This window comes from Rhopalosiphum maidis, chromosome 3 (assembly GCF_003676215.2).
Source record: "Rhopalosiphum maidis isolate BTI-1 chromosome 3, ASM367621v3, whole genome shotgun sequence".
Taxonomy (NCBI): domain Eukaryota; kingdom Metazoa; phylum Arthropoda; class Insecta; order Hemiptera; family Aphididae; genus Rhopalosiphum; species Rhopalosiphum maidis.
This window is the reverse complement of record NC_040879.1, coordinates 3,788,715-3,807,091: the sequence shown is the minus strand read 5'-3', so window position 1 is coordinate 3,807,091 and position 18,377 is coordinate 3,788,715. Positions and strand designations below refer to the sequence as shown.

General features: G+C 23.9%; 2 protein-coding genes and 1 long non-coding RNA gene across 3 annotated transcripts; 2 read left to right on the top strand and 1 right to left on the bottom strand.

Annotated features, from left to right (window-relative positions):
* The first annotated feature begins 1,036 nt into the window (after positions 1-1,036).
* On the top strand, positions 1,037-4,721 carry LOC113559787 (ER membrane protein complex subunit 4). Its single transcript, XM_026965541.1, has 5 exons — positions 1,037-1,179; positions 1,322-1,404; positions 1,520-1,673; positions 1,734-1,851; positions 4,334-4,721. Exons 2-5 carry the CDS (start codon positions 1,355-1,357, stop codon positions 4,528-4,530), a joined length of 519 nt encoding a protein of 172 aa, XP_026821342.1. The 5' UTR covers positions 1,037-1,179; positions 1,322-1,354; the 3' UTR covers positions 4,531-4,721.
* Positions 4,722-6,642: 1,921 nt separating this feature from the next.
* On the bottom strand, positions 6,643-11,909 carry LOC113559912. The gene is made up of 4 exons (XR_003406071.1): positions 11,727-11,909; positions 8,338-8,382; positions 6,788-6,841; positions 6,643-6,728 (listed from the first exon to the last, which is right to left on the bottom strand). It is a non-coding gene; the product is annotated as an uncharacterized LOC113559912 (long non-coding RNA).
* An 89-nt stretch (positions 11,910-11,998) lies between these two features.
* On the top strand, positions 11,999-16,505 carry LOC113559911 (protein CutA homolog). The gene is made up of 6 exons (XM_026965689.1): positions 11,999-12,135; positions 12,199-12,344; positions 13,310-13,415; positions 13,865-13,914; positions 14,959-15,001; positions 15,179-16,505. The coding sequence occupies exons 2-6, from the start codon at positions 12,271-12,273 to the stop codon at positions 15,290-15,292; spliced, it is 387 nt and encodes a 128-aa protein (XP_026821490.1). The 5' UTR covers positions 11,999-12,135; positions 12,199-12,270; the 3' UTR covers positions 15,293-16,505.
* The last annotated feature ends 1,872 nt before the right edge of the window (positions 16,506-18,377 follow it).

Genomic DNA, 18,377 nt, shown 5'->3' with positions numbered 1-18,377 from the left:
TATACCATAATGCCTATGTTTTAATTTTAAAATTTTAAACACAACACATTGTTATTTAGTAATAGTTTTAACATTATCAATAATATCGTATACAGGTTTATTTTAATACTTTTTATATTAGTTACTAAATTTCAAAAGAAGCTATACATTTTTGTTGATTTAATTACTTTAAAGGAACTTAAGGAACGAAAAAAATCGTTCATGTTCCTCTAAAAAGTGAACGAAATTCCAAAACGTTCCTATACATGAAAAAGAAATTATGTTCCCGATAAGTTCCTAAAAATGGAACGGATTCCTTTGAACGCGTTCCTTCCAAACACTGATTCTCCACTATAACAATATAATTATTTAAATTATTAAAGTAAGTATTAAAGTAATTTATTATTATTTATTAATGTTTATCATTATTCGTTATCAATAACGAGTTATTAGATTTTTATCTACATAATACTATTATCCTATTATACTATTATTTGTTGTAGGAACGGAATCCCGGGGACGGAGTATTACTGATCAATTTAGAGTCCGGATTTATATTCTGTTAAAACGTTTGAAATATGATGTTTATATGCAGCTAAAATTGATGAAGTATTCCATAAAAATATTCTGAAAAATATTGATAATACTAACTAATAAGTAAAAAAAAAATATATATATATTTTACAATGTTTTTAAAGGAATGTACAATAATATATTTTTCAAATTTTTTGGAGTAAAGTTAGTTCGGCGGTTCGTGATTTTAACCTGCTGAATATCCTTTAATATAATCCAATATTACGGAAATAAACTAAAATATTTTGAAATATTCTCTGAAGTCAAAATATGCATCAATATGCAAAAAAAAAAACTTTTTTTGACAGATTCTACAGGTTAGCAAATGCAAACATTTCTTACTCCATCAAATAACGCTTGTTAAAATATGGTTTTGCATAAAAATCCGGACTCCACAGTGATCATACTACGTATTCTGTTGGTTATTCATGACGAGATACGCTGCGCTTAAGACGAACGTCGTGATCACTACATTCTGGGCGGTGACCAAACATTATCAGCGGTTATCTGTTATCAATACTTATAAACAAATTGTACACTATCATCTTAATAATTATTGAAGTCTCACGATTTATTAATTTTTGTGAAACCTCAATTGTTGTCGTATCCATCGATTTCTTGTAAAATGTAAGTATTTATGATTTTTGATTTAAATACTTGTCAACGTTTGTTATTAATATGTGTTGCATAGTCACCGAAACGTTCACAAATCTTCAAGAGAAAAATTAGTAGTGAAAACATCTTACTTTTTTTTTTCTTTCCTTTCTAGACTCTCCGATACGTGTTTGAATTGTTGCACAAAATGACCACAATCAAAAGTAAAACCTTTAAGTGGTCGTTGGATTTTACTAGGTAAAAATATCTAATCAGTAATTGCTATATTGCATATTTCTTGCATAACACATTATTTTATTACGTTAAACTTATTTTTCTTGATAATTCTTTTTGTATACTTCTTATCCTTTAGAAACAAACATGAAAAGTCAACAACAGACAATGTTAGTCCGCCAGGATATAGTCAATTAGCTGGACAAAATGGTACTGAATTGACAAGAGACAGTGAATCGAGTCGACTAATTATCAAAAAATCTTGGGATCTAGCCTTAGGACCACTAAAACAAGTACTCAAGTTTATCTATTTCAAATTTTATATTTATTTATTAATATTCTGGCTTTTTTAGGTACCTATGAATTTATTTATTATGTATATGGCCGGAAACTCCATTTCCATATTTCCAATCATGATGGTTGGTATGTTGATAGTGAGACCAGTTAAAGCATTATTTACACTACAAACAAGTAAGTTAATAATATTATAATTTTTATAACTATTTCCATTAATTAGTAGATTTAATTTGAAACAAATATAGATAATAAATATTGTAACTAGTTTTCAATATAAAAAATTAAATTTTTGTATGTGTTTAGTACATATTTAAATAGTTTACTATACTTTGCTATAAAAAATAATAAATTCAGAACTATATAATTTTCGGTGGATAATTATTATCATACACTTAGTTTTTTTTAACAAATTAACATTTCAACAGATAGGACATTTCACAAATGAGAGTCAAAATGTTATTAGATTTGTCTTGCATAAATTATTAATAACAATTAATATAGTATATTCATTAATATGATGTAAAACTATGTTCATAGAAACCTGATAGTTTATGCATTTAACATAATTTTGAGCTGTATTATTATTATACTTACACTTAATGATTTTAAATTATAAATTTTTATGATCCAAAATTGATTCTAACAAGTTATTAAGTACAGTGAAACCTGACTTAATGGACACCTGTATATAACATGACCCGCTCCCAGCAAAAAGATAGGCATTCCAATGTATTTCAACCTGTCTTTAACAGACTCTTTATATTACGGACACGGACACTAATATTTTACCCCGGTGATTTCATAACGGACAAAAATCTTAGTTCAAATCTAAATGTAATATCATATTATGTACATACAAACTACGAAACATAATCAATACAGAGCGTAATTAAGTACATGTGAAAACACAGATTGAATTATCACTGATTTCGATAACGTTAATTGTGAGTACTTATTGAATTTATAAAGTTAAGATACAATGAAATAGAAATAAATTGTAATAATACGTATAAAAGAAAACCATTTTAAGTAATTCTAATGTTTTTATTTAGTTTCTATCGGTTTGCACACAGAGTTTAGATATTAGCAGTTATATTTTTCTTAGCAATGACACTTACTGTACCGTGTAAATCTTTCTAGTTAAAACAAAAGATGAACATTCTTTGTTGTAGAGAGTCTAGCGGCTTGTCTATTCATAAACATGCTGATAAATATTAAAATTAAATTTATAACAAATATGTAAAATATAATAATATGTACAATATTAATATAATATACATACAACATTTTTATTTTCTTTTAAACAAATATGTTTCTAATTTTACTTATTAAACACTGAAACCTGTCTAAAGCAGACACCTATATCTATAACGGACAATTATTTTGGTTCCGTGACTGTTATTACAGGTTTCACTGTATGTTGTTTTTTAAACTAAATGATTTTTAGTTTTATTACTTTGTAATAAACTTTTCTTGGTTTAAACATGTTATTGGTATAATGTATGTAAAATTAAATTCCACTGCTGTTGCTTTTTATAGTTTTAACATAATATATTTCTTCTTGTTATTTATTTTTATAATTAAACAATCATTGCATTTTTATATCTCTGCGGGGAATATTTTTAAACCAATTATATTTTATTTTATAATATTCAAGTATTTTTTTTGTTCTTATTTCTTAAAAAAAAAAAACTAAAGTTGTTATTAAAATTAAATTATTGTTTAATTTTTTCTATTCATATAGGTACTTGTGATTATTTTAGAGTACTTTTACAACCTAAAAGATTTTTTTTAAAAAAAAACTATTTAATTAAGTAATAAAAATATTAATATTTTAAATTCTGAGTATAAATGTATAATTTTTGATATATTTAAATCATTAATGTTATTTATCTAATAGTTAGGTTAGTTATTTATAAATTAAAAATACAACTACTACAATTTTTTTGTATATAACTATAATTTATTATTTGACCAAAGCATATTGTCTATTTTAATTAAAAAAGAAAAAGAAAATATTTTATTGATAACATTTTGAAGTACTAGGTAGTTTAAGGTATTATAATTTTTGTGTATAAAATAGAATAATATAATTTATTCAAAAACGTAAAGCATATAAGAAAACTTAAAAAAATAACATAATTATTCCTAGTGACTTACCTGTAAGAAAATTGGAGATAAATCATTTTAGATCCTAAGGGGAGTTATGAATAAATTAATTATAACATTTTTTTTTTACTTGAATGTATTATTTTTAATAGAAAATTGGATATAGTTTGTAATTTAGTTGGTTAGAAGCAGACATTTTAAGTACTTTTTAAAACGACTGGAGAAAAAAATAACATTTTAATATTATTACAAATATTGTTAACAATAATTTAGCTTACCCCGGTCAGAATTGTTTTTATATACAATGTTAGTACCATCATTGAATTTATTTATTATAACGATCCAATCAATGATTAGAATTACAGTTAACATTCGACCACTACTGTAGAGTAAAGCCATCCACTTTTTTTCATTATTGAAATAAATGCATTTACTGAATATAGTTTTCATTATTTAAGATTCAGAGCAACGTTTTATTTTTTTATAATAAACTATTAACAAAAAAGATTAAAAATTATATTTAAAACTCCTCATTTTTATTTTACAGCATTTAAAACCATTGAAGGAACTCAAGCATGGGGTCAAAAATTTATATTCTTCATTGGAAATTGCGTTAATATTGTTTTAGCGTTATATAAATGCCAGTCTATGGGTTTATTACCAACACATGCATCAGATTGGCTTGCTTTTATCAATCAACCTACTAGAATGGAATACTCTGGAGGTGGTTTTGTTTTAAGTTAATCATAAAATGCAATTCAAGGAATTTATGAGCTATAATATGAAACTGAAATGACAAATTAACTGCCTTGTGTGGAAATTGTGATTATATTTCAATGTTTTTTTTTAGGTTTAATATGTGTATTGAATCATTTAATAACATAGCATATTTTCGATAATTTTGTATAATTGCCACATTTTTTTTATTAAATTATTTACTTTAATAATTTTATAGTAGTATGAAGTTCATAAAATTTAATGAATGTAGCATGTGTAATATTAAAGAATTCAAAAGCAGCTAAAATATAATGAAAATATTAGTTCAAGGATGCCTTTAAAAATATGTATTGCATAATACTTATTAATATTTTGATTCTGTTTTTTTACTTTATTTTACTATTATATTTGGGTAGAAATCAATTGTTTTTTTTTATTAGCAACACCTTTATCTTAGTATTCAATTCACTTTTATAAAATATATTTTATTTCAATTTGGTTAAGACACATTGTTTGATAAGCCTTACAAAAATAATTATATTGTAGTTTATTGTTGTAAATTTGAATTATAAAAATATTTTGATAAATAGACCAAAGCTTAAATACAGTTAAATACATTCATATCTCCAAGATATGAATGTATATTTATAAGTATATATTTGTTTGGGTATAATATAAATGATACTCTATAAGTATGCATTTTTGGTTAGTTAATAGGCGTAAATAGTATATAAACTGTGACAAAATTACACCTTTTCCAAAAGTCAATATGTAAACTGTGACAAAACCGATGAGATATATTATACAAACTGCAACAATTTAATTTATATATATAAATACTATATACATACTGATACGATAACATATATAGGTCTATAAATTCATCATATATACCTATATGTTATTATGTACATATGCAATTTAATTAATATGTAATATTGGAGACAAATTTTTAATTAAAATCCAGTTTTTTTTAAGTTTTAACTCAATATACTAAATATTGGCTCCTTCACAAGTACAAGATTATTACAAGTTAAGTTTGTACGCACTGTGTGGTGTAATATTGTATTTAAAATGAAACTTGCACAAATGTTTAGCCAAAACGGCAAACAATTATTGATGCTAAACAATTTTAAATTTAAATTTAAATATAATTCCAAAATAAGCAGTTATTCGACATGAATTTGTTTAAAAAAAACATGCAGAGCCAAATTGGTCTTAAGAGGACGTTATACCCGCATGTGTTGACTCTGTCTTACTAATGTAGATCATAGCAAATTTGAGTTCAGCACACATTTTGTGATGTTAGCTTTAATACTAGAGTAAAGTAACTTATTATCAAGTTTAAAGGTAAAAATATTATCTAGAAAATGTCATACACTTTTATTGGTATTTTAATTTTTAAGCGAGTTACGAGCATTTTGAAGTTTTAATATTTTACATAACCATAAATCACTTAAAAATTAAAATATCAATAAAAACCTATGAGATACCCTAGATAATATTCTTACCTTTAAGTTTGATAATATGTAAATTTACTCTAATATTAAAGCTAACATCACAAAATGTGTTCTGCTGAACAAAAACTTGCTATAATCTACATTAGTAAGACAGACAACACATGCGGGTATAACGTCCTCTTAAACAATGAAAATATTACTCTACAAAGAAAATCATTCTTGGTACATAATCTAAAGTTATAGATACCAATACCATAACATATATATTTAATTAAATGATTAACATGTATCGGTTATGTACATAGTATATGTATATATATATTAAATATATAAAATAAATTGTCGCAGTTTGTATAATGTTAATTTTTTTTTTTTTTTTGCAAAGTTTACATATTGAATATTAAAAAAGGTGAAATTTTGTCGCAGTTTACCATCTCCCAGTTAATATTTGCATCTTCTGGTGACTGGTATCAAAAATTGATAAATATTGAACAATAGACAAGAGCAGCCTAAATAATAAATAACACTGTTGTTTTTTAACTGGGTGAATTAAAATACAACAAAATACAAAGGTAAAAAAACAACTATAGTACAAACATATTTTCCAAAAATAAAATCTTTCTATGTAACAACAAATAATTTATTAGCTCAGTACTTAAACTTTATTTTACATTTTAAAGTAATTTATGATTTGGGCTTCATTACTTCTTCTAAATACTTTTTCATTTTTTCTATAATTACTCCAGGATCATCAACCTTAGCTACCTGTGACATATTTTTATAAGTTAAACATTAACAGGAAATCATAAAAAAAAAAAGCTTACTTCATAGTTTTGTGCTGCGTATAACCCTGTATAGATACCCAGACCAAAGGAAATCTATAATGTATAAATAAACAAATTGAATAGCTAAAATTATACATATATATCCAATATAATATATTTTAACTCAAATTAATTTAATAAAACTACAGCAATAAAAACATTTTATTCATTTTGTTGACTACACACAATAATATTTAATAAATAATAACAAACACTTCATCTATATTAATATATAAAGATGAGACATCTCAATATTTGTATAATAATCAATTTACCATCATGGTTAACATCACAAGCCTTAAACCACTTAACTAAATACAGTGCCTTAAACTAAATAAAATATAAGATAGTAATTTTGAACAACTAACTAAATAATCTTATGGTTGTTATGTACTTATTAAAATAAAATGTTGAAAGTGGAAAATAAAACATATAATTTCATTATGGCATCAACAGTAACAGTAGTTAAATATATTTATTTACTGGTGTGTATATATTTGAAATTATAATCTTAATATAATATTTTAAATGGTAAATAGAACTTGAAATGTTTAGTCTCAATCTTCTGTTTCAAATACTATTCTCAGAAAACTAAAGAAACTTTATTTATAATTTGTAATATTTATAAATAAATATTGGCCTTACAAAATTTCTTTTAAAAATTAAATATGAAAGCACACTAACTCAATGACCAATTCTATCTTCTCTGTCAGATCATAATATTAAAAAGTATAAAACTATATTCTGTCCAGTGAAATAGCACGTGGAATATCAACATAAATCTGTAATTCTATATATTTCCACGCAACGCCCTGTAATAGTAGAACATGTCTTGATGGCAGATTATTGAGTGGGGATGTGTAAAATTGGTATGTTCATTTGCTAGACAAAGTTTACCTATCAAGCTATTACTATATAAATTATTGCTATGACCCATTTGGTTAGAAGACATAACATTATCTCGAAAGCCTCATCCTACATTTTAAATAATACTTTTCACTTAGTTATAATACTCGCTGCTGTCTTTAAACTATCACAGTTCTATTATAAACACTTCAATAACCTAACCACTCCTATCATCTTATCACTCAATTCTCATCCAAAAAATATTCCAGGACATCCTAAAAGAAAGCTAAAATGACACAAGTGGTATGACCTGCTTATTTAATATTAGCATATATAATTATATATTAATATTTAATCTTTATTTTATCGATTAAGCAGGTAGCCAGTTGGCTAATAATAAATAAGAAAAAGGCTCTTAATAATTGTTACAAATATTTATTAGTTATAAAACAACAATTTTAATTTTGCTGTGTGTATTTTCCAGTTAATCAATTTTATTTTATAATGGTTTTACCCAAAGACAAACAATTTAAAACAATCAAAAAAAAATGATTGTTTTAAAAAAATATTTTGTCATTGTATAAAAAATTTTAGTATAAATATGTTAATTGAATATTTTCAATAACACAGAAAATTCAAAAATTGTTCAATTAAAAGAGTTACTATAAATTAATTTTTTTAAAAATTCAATGTATTTAACTTACAATTGTAGATAAAGTGCCCATATTGTTGAGAAGATGTACAGCTTTCTGAGAACAAAATAAAAAAAAAACTTAATTATAGGTGATAATATTATGATTATTACATTATGACGTTAAAGCTGGAATAATAGTATTTTACTAGTATTTAGGGTGAACACAAGGGGGATACTAGGTGCTTTACTGAGCTCAGAAAATTATTGAATAAACATAAAAATATTTTATAGTTTAAAATGAGTGGTATTATATTTCTTTTAGATTCTGAGCAGATGAAATTATTGATTATACAATGATATAATTTTTTTTTAATGTGTGTGTATGTTTATACAATAAGTATAATAAAAAATATGCTTCAATTTTTAACTTTGAGAGTTGTTTTGTATAACAAATTGTTGTTAGTAAAGAAAAACGGGAATTTTTATATTAAACCAGTTTTTAACAAAATTGCTTTTATTTAATATAAAAAATATTTAGAAATACATTTTTTTAAATTATTTTGTAGTTAAAATTTTATTAAATGGTCATTTTTATAGTAAATACTTGAACTTTACTACAAAGTTCCTCATAAGTATTTCATACAAAATCAAAAAATATAAAAGCATAATATTTTTATAGATATTTTAAGTTAAAATTTAAACAAAATGATAATACTAACTAATAATAATTAGTTTGTTATAGTTCAAAACTATTATTCAAAGCTACATACAATTTGTATAATTGTATAATATGCATTATTAAATTTTATACACATGACAATATTTTCAAACGTAATGTTTTTTGCAAAAATTAATTTGACTAACTGTATAACTAAAATTAAAATAATTTACTCTACATAATAGCCAGAGATGGATTTACACAATTACCGCCCCTAGGAAAATTTTATTTTGCCGCCCCATCAAACTTATTAACGAGAAAACATATTTTTAAGTACTTATTTTGATATAACTACTAAAAAAATAAATCATAAATATTGATACTAAACAATAACTATTGGTTATGTTAATAAACTGTTCTAATTAAGTAAATAGTACCAATACAATATTTTTATTAAAATATAATATATCACCATTGTTTTTGAATAAATTTGCTCTACCAATTAAATATAATTATTATATAGGTATAATTAAGTTCCTTCAGCAAACTAACGTGTTCAATCAAATTTAAATTATATTATTGTAAAAAACAATAGCACATACTCAAACTTAAAAATTTATACTCTTTATTATACAACGTACAAATAATGTAAAAAAATAAACTATTTAATTTTTTTCAGTCTTGCTTTTAGTACATACAAATATATTATATAAAAATATTCACAGTGATTAGTTTATAATTAGATTATCAATCCAATACGAACCGATCGTCACCCGTATTCATATAAAATGTATCATTTATTTATGTTTTGTGCATGTAGTGAGTACACCATGTGATCGAACAACCCACGACTGATTATTAATAATTTTTACGAATTAGTAAAAAAAACAAAATAACGAAATATGTTATCTATGGTTTATATTTAGATATTAGATATACTTTCTGGCAGTCGTTCGATAATTTACTTAGACGTTTATAGTTTATTGTTATGTATTATAAAATAAAGAAGAAATGTTAATTATATTAACAAAAATAATATGTTATACTTAAATATTAAGCATTTTTATTTGCCATCCTTCAGAGTAATCACCCTACATTAGAAAATCAAAAAAAACCTAAATTCTCAATAAAATATTGGCTTAAAATTATCGTCCTAGGCAACTGCCTACTTTGCCTGACGCTAAATCCACCACTGATAATAGCAACATTAAAATACATAATTGAAGATTGGATTTTAGTGTGGCAACTCCTAAAAATGTGCAATTAAAATGCTGAAATATGCAAAATCAAATACAAATTTTTATTATAAGCACTTCAAATTTTATTTTTATTGCTATTTATTTTTTACAATATTATTATTTATTAGTTGGCATTAACCCTTAAATATTATATTAAGACATAAGATTTAAAAAAAAAAATTAATTTTATTGAAATAAAATAATAATAAACTGATTTACAATGTTTAATTAAAATGTATTGCCATGTACATTACCAAGTTTTTTTTCTGTAAAATTATTTCTTCTGTTACCTAATATGTTTTTGAATTGTGAAAACACAAGTTAACTGCAACTGATGCGGATAGACTGTAGTATGCGTGTATGTAATCGACAATTGTAATAGTATCTTCATAATCTTAATTATGTCATATTATATTGATGTATATATAATTTTATTATTAGATATTAAAGTCCAATACTTTATATTACAGCATAATATAGCAATGATAGTAGATAGATATTATAATAGATTATGGTTCAAAAATATTTGGACAAAAGTACTAATTAGTACATTTTTATAAAAAACACCAGAAATGTGCAATTTTGTGCAAAATAAAACTTCCTTTAAATTAATCTATACATCTCTTGATTTGGATTTGTAGCTTATTTCTATAGTTAAAACATGCCATAAAAGTATACAATTCGGTCTCTATATGACTATACATATCATAAAATATACTTTGTAATATAGGCTGATAGATTGTCTCTAATCTTTTTTCATGTATACAGTGCTCGAAGTGGAGGGCACCATATGGAGGGATGACATATCTTTTATTTTTTTAAATTTAAATTATCACAGAACAATGACGAAACTAATGATAATAAGTTTGGGACATAGATTTATGCTAAAATATCTAAACGTAATTTCTGACAATGTTTTGTTGATAACTGATAAATGGAGGTTTATGGTAATTTGAATTGTAAGGCATCCTTTCAATTATTTTGAGCTATTTCGACTATTGCATATACAATGATATATCATTGAATTCAAATGTAACACATTTATTACAGTGACCCATTTCAACATCTATTGTACAGTAAAGCTATAGCCACTTGCCCAACTTTTTCTTCTCATAATATATTCATGTAGGTATCAAGAAAACAATAAATTTATGTATAAATGCTCCAACACATATGATATTCGAAATTAAACCATTATTTTTAAAAATTTATTTTATTATTTTGTATATATCTAACCCTAGAGATTGTTAGAGATGTAAAAATTATATTAAAATTAAAATAAACTGTGACGGTATAACAAATTTACATATTTTGACCACCCACTATAATTAAATAAACGAGGCAATCACATCGTCCACATCACAATTGACCTCTTTGATAACAATTTATAAAAGTATTCTAGTTTTCGCTAAGCAAAAGGTTTGTTATAAAGATAATAAGATCTTCATAACAGGGAATTAAATACTAGTAACAATGCAATTTGATTTGTACCAGACCCATAATTCTTGTGCTAGCTTTGAATCTATTAGTAAATTACATTTAAAACATAATAATAACGCTTACTTTAAAATGCAGCTGCAATGATACAGTTTAATACAACACAATTTCACACTTCACAGTAGATGGCCAATGGCTAATAAAAATTCAAAATCTAATATGAAACAATAATCACATGAAACATCCGAAAAATGAATAAAATTGTATCAATATCTACTTCAGTCCGGTTATCAAGACAGCGGGCAATCTCTTGAATCGGCGGATTAAGGAAAACACAATGATATTGATTAAATTATTATCACTAAAAATTATATTATCTATCATGATCTACCCTCATAAACGTTATCACTTGCCGGTTTTGGTATACTGTCGAATGACGAATTCTCTATTTGCTATTTTTCGGAACGGTCTGAAGTCGATCAAAAATAATTACGAATAAAATAAAAAGGAACGGTGACCAAAGAAGCGAGTAACTGTAAGTTGTATTCACTACTGAGGTCGAGTGTAAAAGAATAATGAACAAATATTTTATTTTTAGAACTATCATAGAGGAGACTAAAAATTACTCTTGTGCTTTACATAGAAATTGACTACGTGACGCAAATCCATAATGTACAAATGCGGAATACATTCTATTGTACATGTTACTGCACCGTCTATTGAATTCGCAAAAAGTTTAGCTCGGTGAGTCAAGCAATAAAAATAAATTTAACTATTTACTAAGTCTACTAAATACTAATGTATTACTTGGTTGGTTTCGTCAAATGCAAAGTTACTCCTGGTTCAGAGATAGAAAACAAATAATGAGCTAACATACTCTTAATATTATAGTAAAAACTTTGAATTTTTAAGTAACATCACATAATCGTAAGGTAATTAGATTATGAGTATTTAAATTTGAAGAAGATTATTTCAAACGGTTTACTTTAGCGATTTGTTTAATTAATTGTTTAGTGACTTCCAAATATATAATATTTTATATTATAAATAGGATTAAAAAATATTTAGAATATCATATTCATGTCAATACTTTTAAAGTAGGATTGAGTTGAAAATTCAATACAAAAAACAATATTTCTATCAATACATATTATGTAGGTAGGTAGAATTAAGTATAGATCATGAGTAACCAATAAGTATTTTTGAAGCGCCATATAAGAAAATGAAAAGTTCCCATAGGGTATACTACATATATGCCATATACTCTCAAGATTTTTTTTCAGTATTAGTATACAGCGAATGCTCTCAATCTCAATTTTTTTCCATATTATTGACACGCTCTTTACCGGCTTTACTCTTATAGACCATAAGAAAAATATTCTTATTGTATTAAATGTTTATATTTGACGATATAGTATACTCTCAAAAAAATTAATGGGAACACCACTGTTAATGTCGTTACTCTTGCCGTTACCCAAAAATAATAGTAACGAAGTTACCATAACGTTACTGAAAATTGTAACTACGTTACAGTAACGAGTGACACACGTTACGTTGCTATCCAACACTGAGATTATCATTACAAGTAGATTTACATGATTAATTTTAATTTCTGAGGTTTATAAAATTTCAATAGTAAATAAAGAAAAAAATAATCTTTAAATTATTGTTTAATACAAAAAGTTAATTTGTACAAATGTATATTACAGTGGTATTATAACAAAAGATCTTGCAGCTTGTGTAAATTTGATCCCTAATGTTACATCAATTTATAAATGGAAAGGTGAAGTAACAGAAGACTCTGAAATACTGATGGTAAGAAATTTTATGTATATTACAAGTATATAGTAAATAAATTGTTTTTAGTATTTAAATTATCATGTAGGTAATAAAACTAGCATTCTGGTATTATATATTTATACTTAATTATAACTAGTAATAAATGGTTCTTGGTATATTAAGACTCTAATATACCTTATACATAATTGTTTTATATTAATAGCTAGTGAAATTAAGGTAATTTTATTCATTTGTGTTTTCTGTAAAAATATATCTTAAATTAATTTTATTAAATTGTATAAATATTAATATATTTGTTAACATTTGCATGTTTATCATCATACCATAAAGCGATCACAAATATATCATAATCTTAATTTTTATTAATATATCTAACAGTTTTTTAATATGTTATTAATGTTATTATTTATTACTAATTATTAACTTTTATTCAATATTAATAATATTATTTGTTTTTTGTATAGATTATTAAAACACGAACTTCGAGAATAGAAGATTTAACTAATTATGTTAAGTAAGTACTATTCTCTTGGTAACCTAAGGAAATTAAATTGTAGATTTTGTTCTTAACTCAGGCATCAAAAGTATTTGATTAATATAATGATTTATAAAAATTGAATGGATCATTAATGGGCTATTAATTCTTGTTTAAAATAAGATCCATGCTCACTATAGATTTAATAAATGTTTGGCGACTGATAATGCAATCTACCCAATCTAATGTATATTGTATACAAATATATTTATTTAAAATTTAAATGCAATTATTATCTAGTTAGACTATATATTAAAATTGGATATAATATAATTAAGTATTAATTAATTAACAAAATAAATTAAACTTAAGCATTTTAAACTTTAAATTTTGTATTTAATAATATTTAAATTGGTCATGTTTACAAATATACAAATTTTTTTTACAATATATGAAACACAATTTCAAAAAATTCTTAATTAGGTATATTTTTATATGACATTGAAACAGTCTAAATATTTAAGTTATACAATTATATAATTATTATATATTATAATTATATAATACATAATTTCAACTATTTGAATAAGAATGATATTGATAAAAGACATTCTGATTGTTTTTAATTTAAGTTCTAAAGTTCTTGAAAAATATTTTTTGTCTAGTCTAATTATATTTTCCAAGAAAATTGAGAGAAGATAATTTTTGACTAATAAATAAATATTTTAATAGACTCTTATCTTTATCTTATAGGTATTAAATTTATATAGTTTATACAAATCGAAAATAATTCAATTCTTCATACTAAGAAAAATGTATTCATCATCATTAAAAATATAAAAACTTATTGACAAAAAAAAAAACTATCAAATATACAATTTTTGTTGTATCTGTATTAACATTTTATTTAAATTAATTGTAATTTTCTATTATTATTTAAAAAAGACTAATAACAACTGCAAGTTGTTTCTATTTTATATGTTTAAGTGTTGATTTTAGTATTTAGCTGTTTTAATGGATTTATTACTATTGTACAAACACTATATTTTATTAATTAATGTTTGAAAACCAATACATTTTTAGGTCTGCTCACCCATATGAAGTCTGTGAAGTAATTTCTACTAAAGTTAGTATTCCATTACAGTTAATGTTACTCAAAAGTTTTCAATTTGAAGTGAAATTAATATGAATAGAAAGTGGTTAACTTTTTGTTATTTGGCATTATAACTTATAGCATTATAAAATAATATAGTTTTATTAGATATTTCTAGTAAACACTAAAGCATTTTTTTTTCTTTTATAGATAGAAAATGGTAATATTCCTTACTTGAAATGGATATCAGAATGTGTACCAGAAACTTCTGAAGATTTAGTTATTGATACTAACAAGACTGATTTATCTGAAACCAAAAAATAAAATAGTAAATTAAGTATTGACTGCATTATTTAATGAGATCCATATACCATATTTAATTATTGAATATATTTTGAACTAAGCTAAATTTATAATAGTATTGTAATTAAATTAAAAATGATTACTTTTTATCTTTGAGTTTATAAAACATTTTAATAACTGAAATTATATTAATAGATTCTTATTTATACATATTTGTCTAATCACCTATAATCATAATGATATCGAGTGCAACATTGTTATATCATGTAAAATATTATCCAATAACTATGTTTTTTTTCAATATTTAATACATTTTATATATTTTTGATAACCAATATTTTTTACATTATAAATTCGTAAAGAAAAAATATTTTTATTACTTTTTGTTATTATTGTTTACGTCAGAACGAAAGACATGTAATTGAATTATACCGTGATGCTATTAATATTAGGCTTGGTATGGCAATAGGCTAATAAGAACGACAACATACAGTTTTTTATTCCCGTTCCTCGTTATTATTGTTTACTATATCTTTGTATTATCAATGGTTAGCGTTTTTCTTGATAATCTTTCTTATTCAGTGTATTGTTTTTTTTTTTTGTGTGTAATTAATTGTTCAGCCAAACACCTTTATTATTGTTTTGGTTTTCATATTTGTTCGCATTATTGTTATTGTTTTATTGTTTATTAGCTACTTTTGTAGCTTACTTCATTGTTAAGCCCAGGATCACGCCGCGTAAGTCGCTCAACAACTCGGGTGGGAGAGTTGTGTGAGAGACTGCTCAGAATATCCAAAGATCATCATCGCTCACCTCAGCCTCTAGCATCACCGGACTTCCGTAGTGGTTAACTTAGTATATAAAAATCATTTTTCCCATGTATTTATACTTTCTATGGTCATTGCACAAAACCGACTTCACCATAGAGAACCTCCCCTCCCCGATAATTAATCTGTGTATCATCCTAACTCCTATGTATAAATTCTAGTTTGTTCCCTACTCTAAACCGTTCTCGAACTAATGTTGTTGATGTGTAATAGGTTGTCTATCGTGTCCCGTAAGTCGAATGAAACATGAATTGCCTAACCAAATATTTTCAGGCGTTTTCTTGATTTGGTTAATATTTAATTATTCTTGGTTCATAATACTGAATCCTTCGACATAATATTATATAGTTGCGTTTGCGCGTACAATTATTTTAATAATTTGTGTTTCCGCACTATATGAGCTCATTTAAGAATGATGTACAATTATTTTTTTAAATAAATCATATATTTATTAAAAAAATAGTAACATAAATAATGATTAAATTAAAGGAATTTGTTTGTTTTTAATTTTATCAATTATCTGTACTGTAATTGTAATTTTATAACTGTAATTATATTAATATATATGGTTTCAGTTTCTGACTTAAATATCATAATTATTATTTGCATATACAAAAACTTTTTTACTTAACAATTAGTATATTGTAATTAAATGTAAAATTGTTATATATATATAATAGTTTAATACAATATTTATATGTAATTCAGAGGCAGCTTATTAAAAGAATACTAGGAGTTTCTGGCCAAAAATGGATGGGTGTGTATCTATTATAGCCTATGGGTGGTATGGTGGTATGCTGAACCAATATGAAAATTAATCTAAAACTTATACGTTACAGCATAGTGGTACCAATTTACTCACCTGTTTTAAGTTATTATAACATATTAAATATTATTTAATCAATATCATTCATTATTTTTTTTAAAGTTAGTCATGTTTAATTATAACAGAAGACTAGAAAATAGAAAAATAAGTTTATCTATAGTTAATTGTAAAAGTATGAGAAAAATATAACTTTAGAAAAACTAAAAATATTGCATTAATCATAGTAAATACTAAATTTAGTTGGTGGCTGGGTGGGTAGCTTATGAAGATTGCTCCTAGAGTTTTGAAGACTCGAGCTGCCACTAACATGTATCATTTTAAATATTTTATTTTAATTCTAAAATCATAAAAATGATTTTTTTTTACCTATTTATAGAGTCTTCTTGTATGTTATCTACCAGTCTTTTACATGTTATATTGTTATGTTTGCTACCTACAAATTAATTGTAAGATCATTTAAATTACCAATTACTATAAGTAATAGTCTATTACATACTTCTTTATTGATTATTAAGGTATATTTGTCATAAAAAAATGTTACTGTAATAACTATTTAATATTTATTGAAGTTATATTTTAGAAAACGTTAAATATATTTATTTTTAATTAACAATCACTATTCAAGCTGGAAAAATACTCTAACTTAAAAGTATGTTATCTGTTGTTTTTACTTAAACTTTGATATAGTATCAAAAAACATGAAAAATTCAATCATTTAATTATAATATGTAATTATGTACCTATTAATTGTATTTAGTTATCAGTCTTATTATTTATAATTGTAATGTACTTGATTACAATATTGATTTAGTTAAATAGTTTCCTAACGAGTCTATTTAACCACAGTTTGATGAAATTTATTTTAATAATAATAATTAATTACATAGAAAAAACAAACATAGATCTTTGTGTTTTATCTTGTTTGAATTATACTTTTATAAGAGCTATCAATAATTGCTTTCTAGTAGGTAGCATACAGCACTAATGGTATTATGATACTTAAGATGTAACATATATATAATGGAAGTGTACATTGAATTGTATTATATTTAACAAAATCAGATTGCCTAATCAGTTCTCTTTCTTTGATTCATGTTACAAATTCTCAATATTATCGAGACATTAATATTTAAAGAATATTGAGACAATCTGAAAATATTTAATTTTAATTAAAAATATTGTCTAATTTTTTGTTAAAATGGATTTTAATTTACGCATTTATACATAGATCTTAAAATGATTGCTGAATCTATAAATTTAAATTTTATGTCCTTAAGATAACCCTTAAATTATGGATATTGTTAATTATTATATTATATATTGACAAATGAAGTGTGTAGTAAATTGTTGAAATTGAAACCTGAGTGAATTTGAGTATTGAGGTATTTAACACAAATAGTAACATGACTTTATGATTATAATAACAGTATAATATAAATGTATTATACAACTA

Excerpts from the sequence above, each read along its gene's own strand:
- LOC113559787 (XM_026965541.1), top strand. The coding sequence starts at position 1,355 with ATGACCACAATCAAAAGTAAAACCTTTAAGTGGTCGTTGGATTTTACT. Across the intron at positions 1,674-1,733 it reads CCTTAGGACCACTAAAACAA|GTACCTATGAATTTATTTAT; the intron begins GTACTCAAGTTT and ends TGGCTTTTTTAG. Across the intron at positions 1,852-4,333 it reads ATTATTTACACTACAAACAA|CATTTAAAACCATTGAAGGA; the intron begins GTAAGTTAATAA and ends TTTATTTTACAG.
- LOC113559911 (XM_026965689.1), top strand. The coding sequence starts at position 12,271 with ATGTACAAATGCGGAATACATTCTATTGTACATGTTACTGCACCGTCT. Across the intron at positions 12,345-13,309 it reads TTCGCAAAAAGTTTAGCTCG|TGGTATTATAACAAAAGATC; the intron begins GTGAGTCAAGCA and ends TGTATATTACAG. Across the intron at positions 13,416-13,864 it reads AAGACTCTGAAATACTGATG|ATTATTAAAACACGAACTTC; the intron begins GTAAGAAATTTT and ends TTTTTTGTATAG.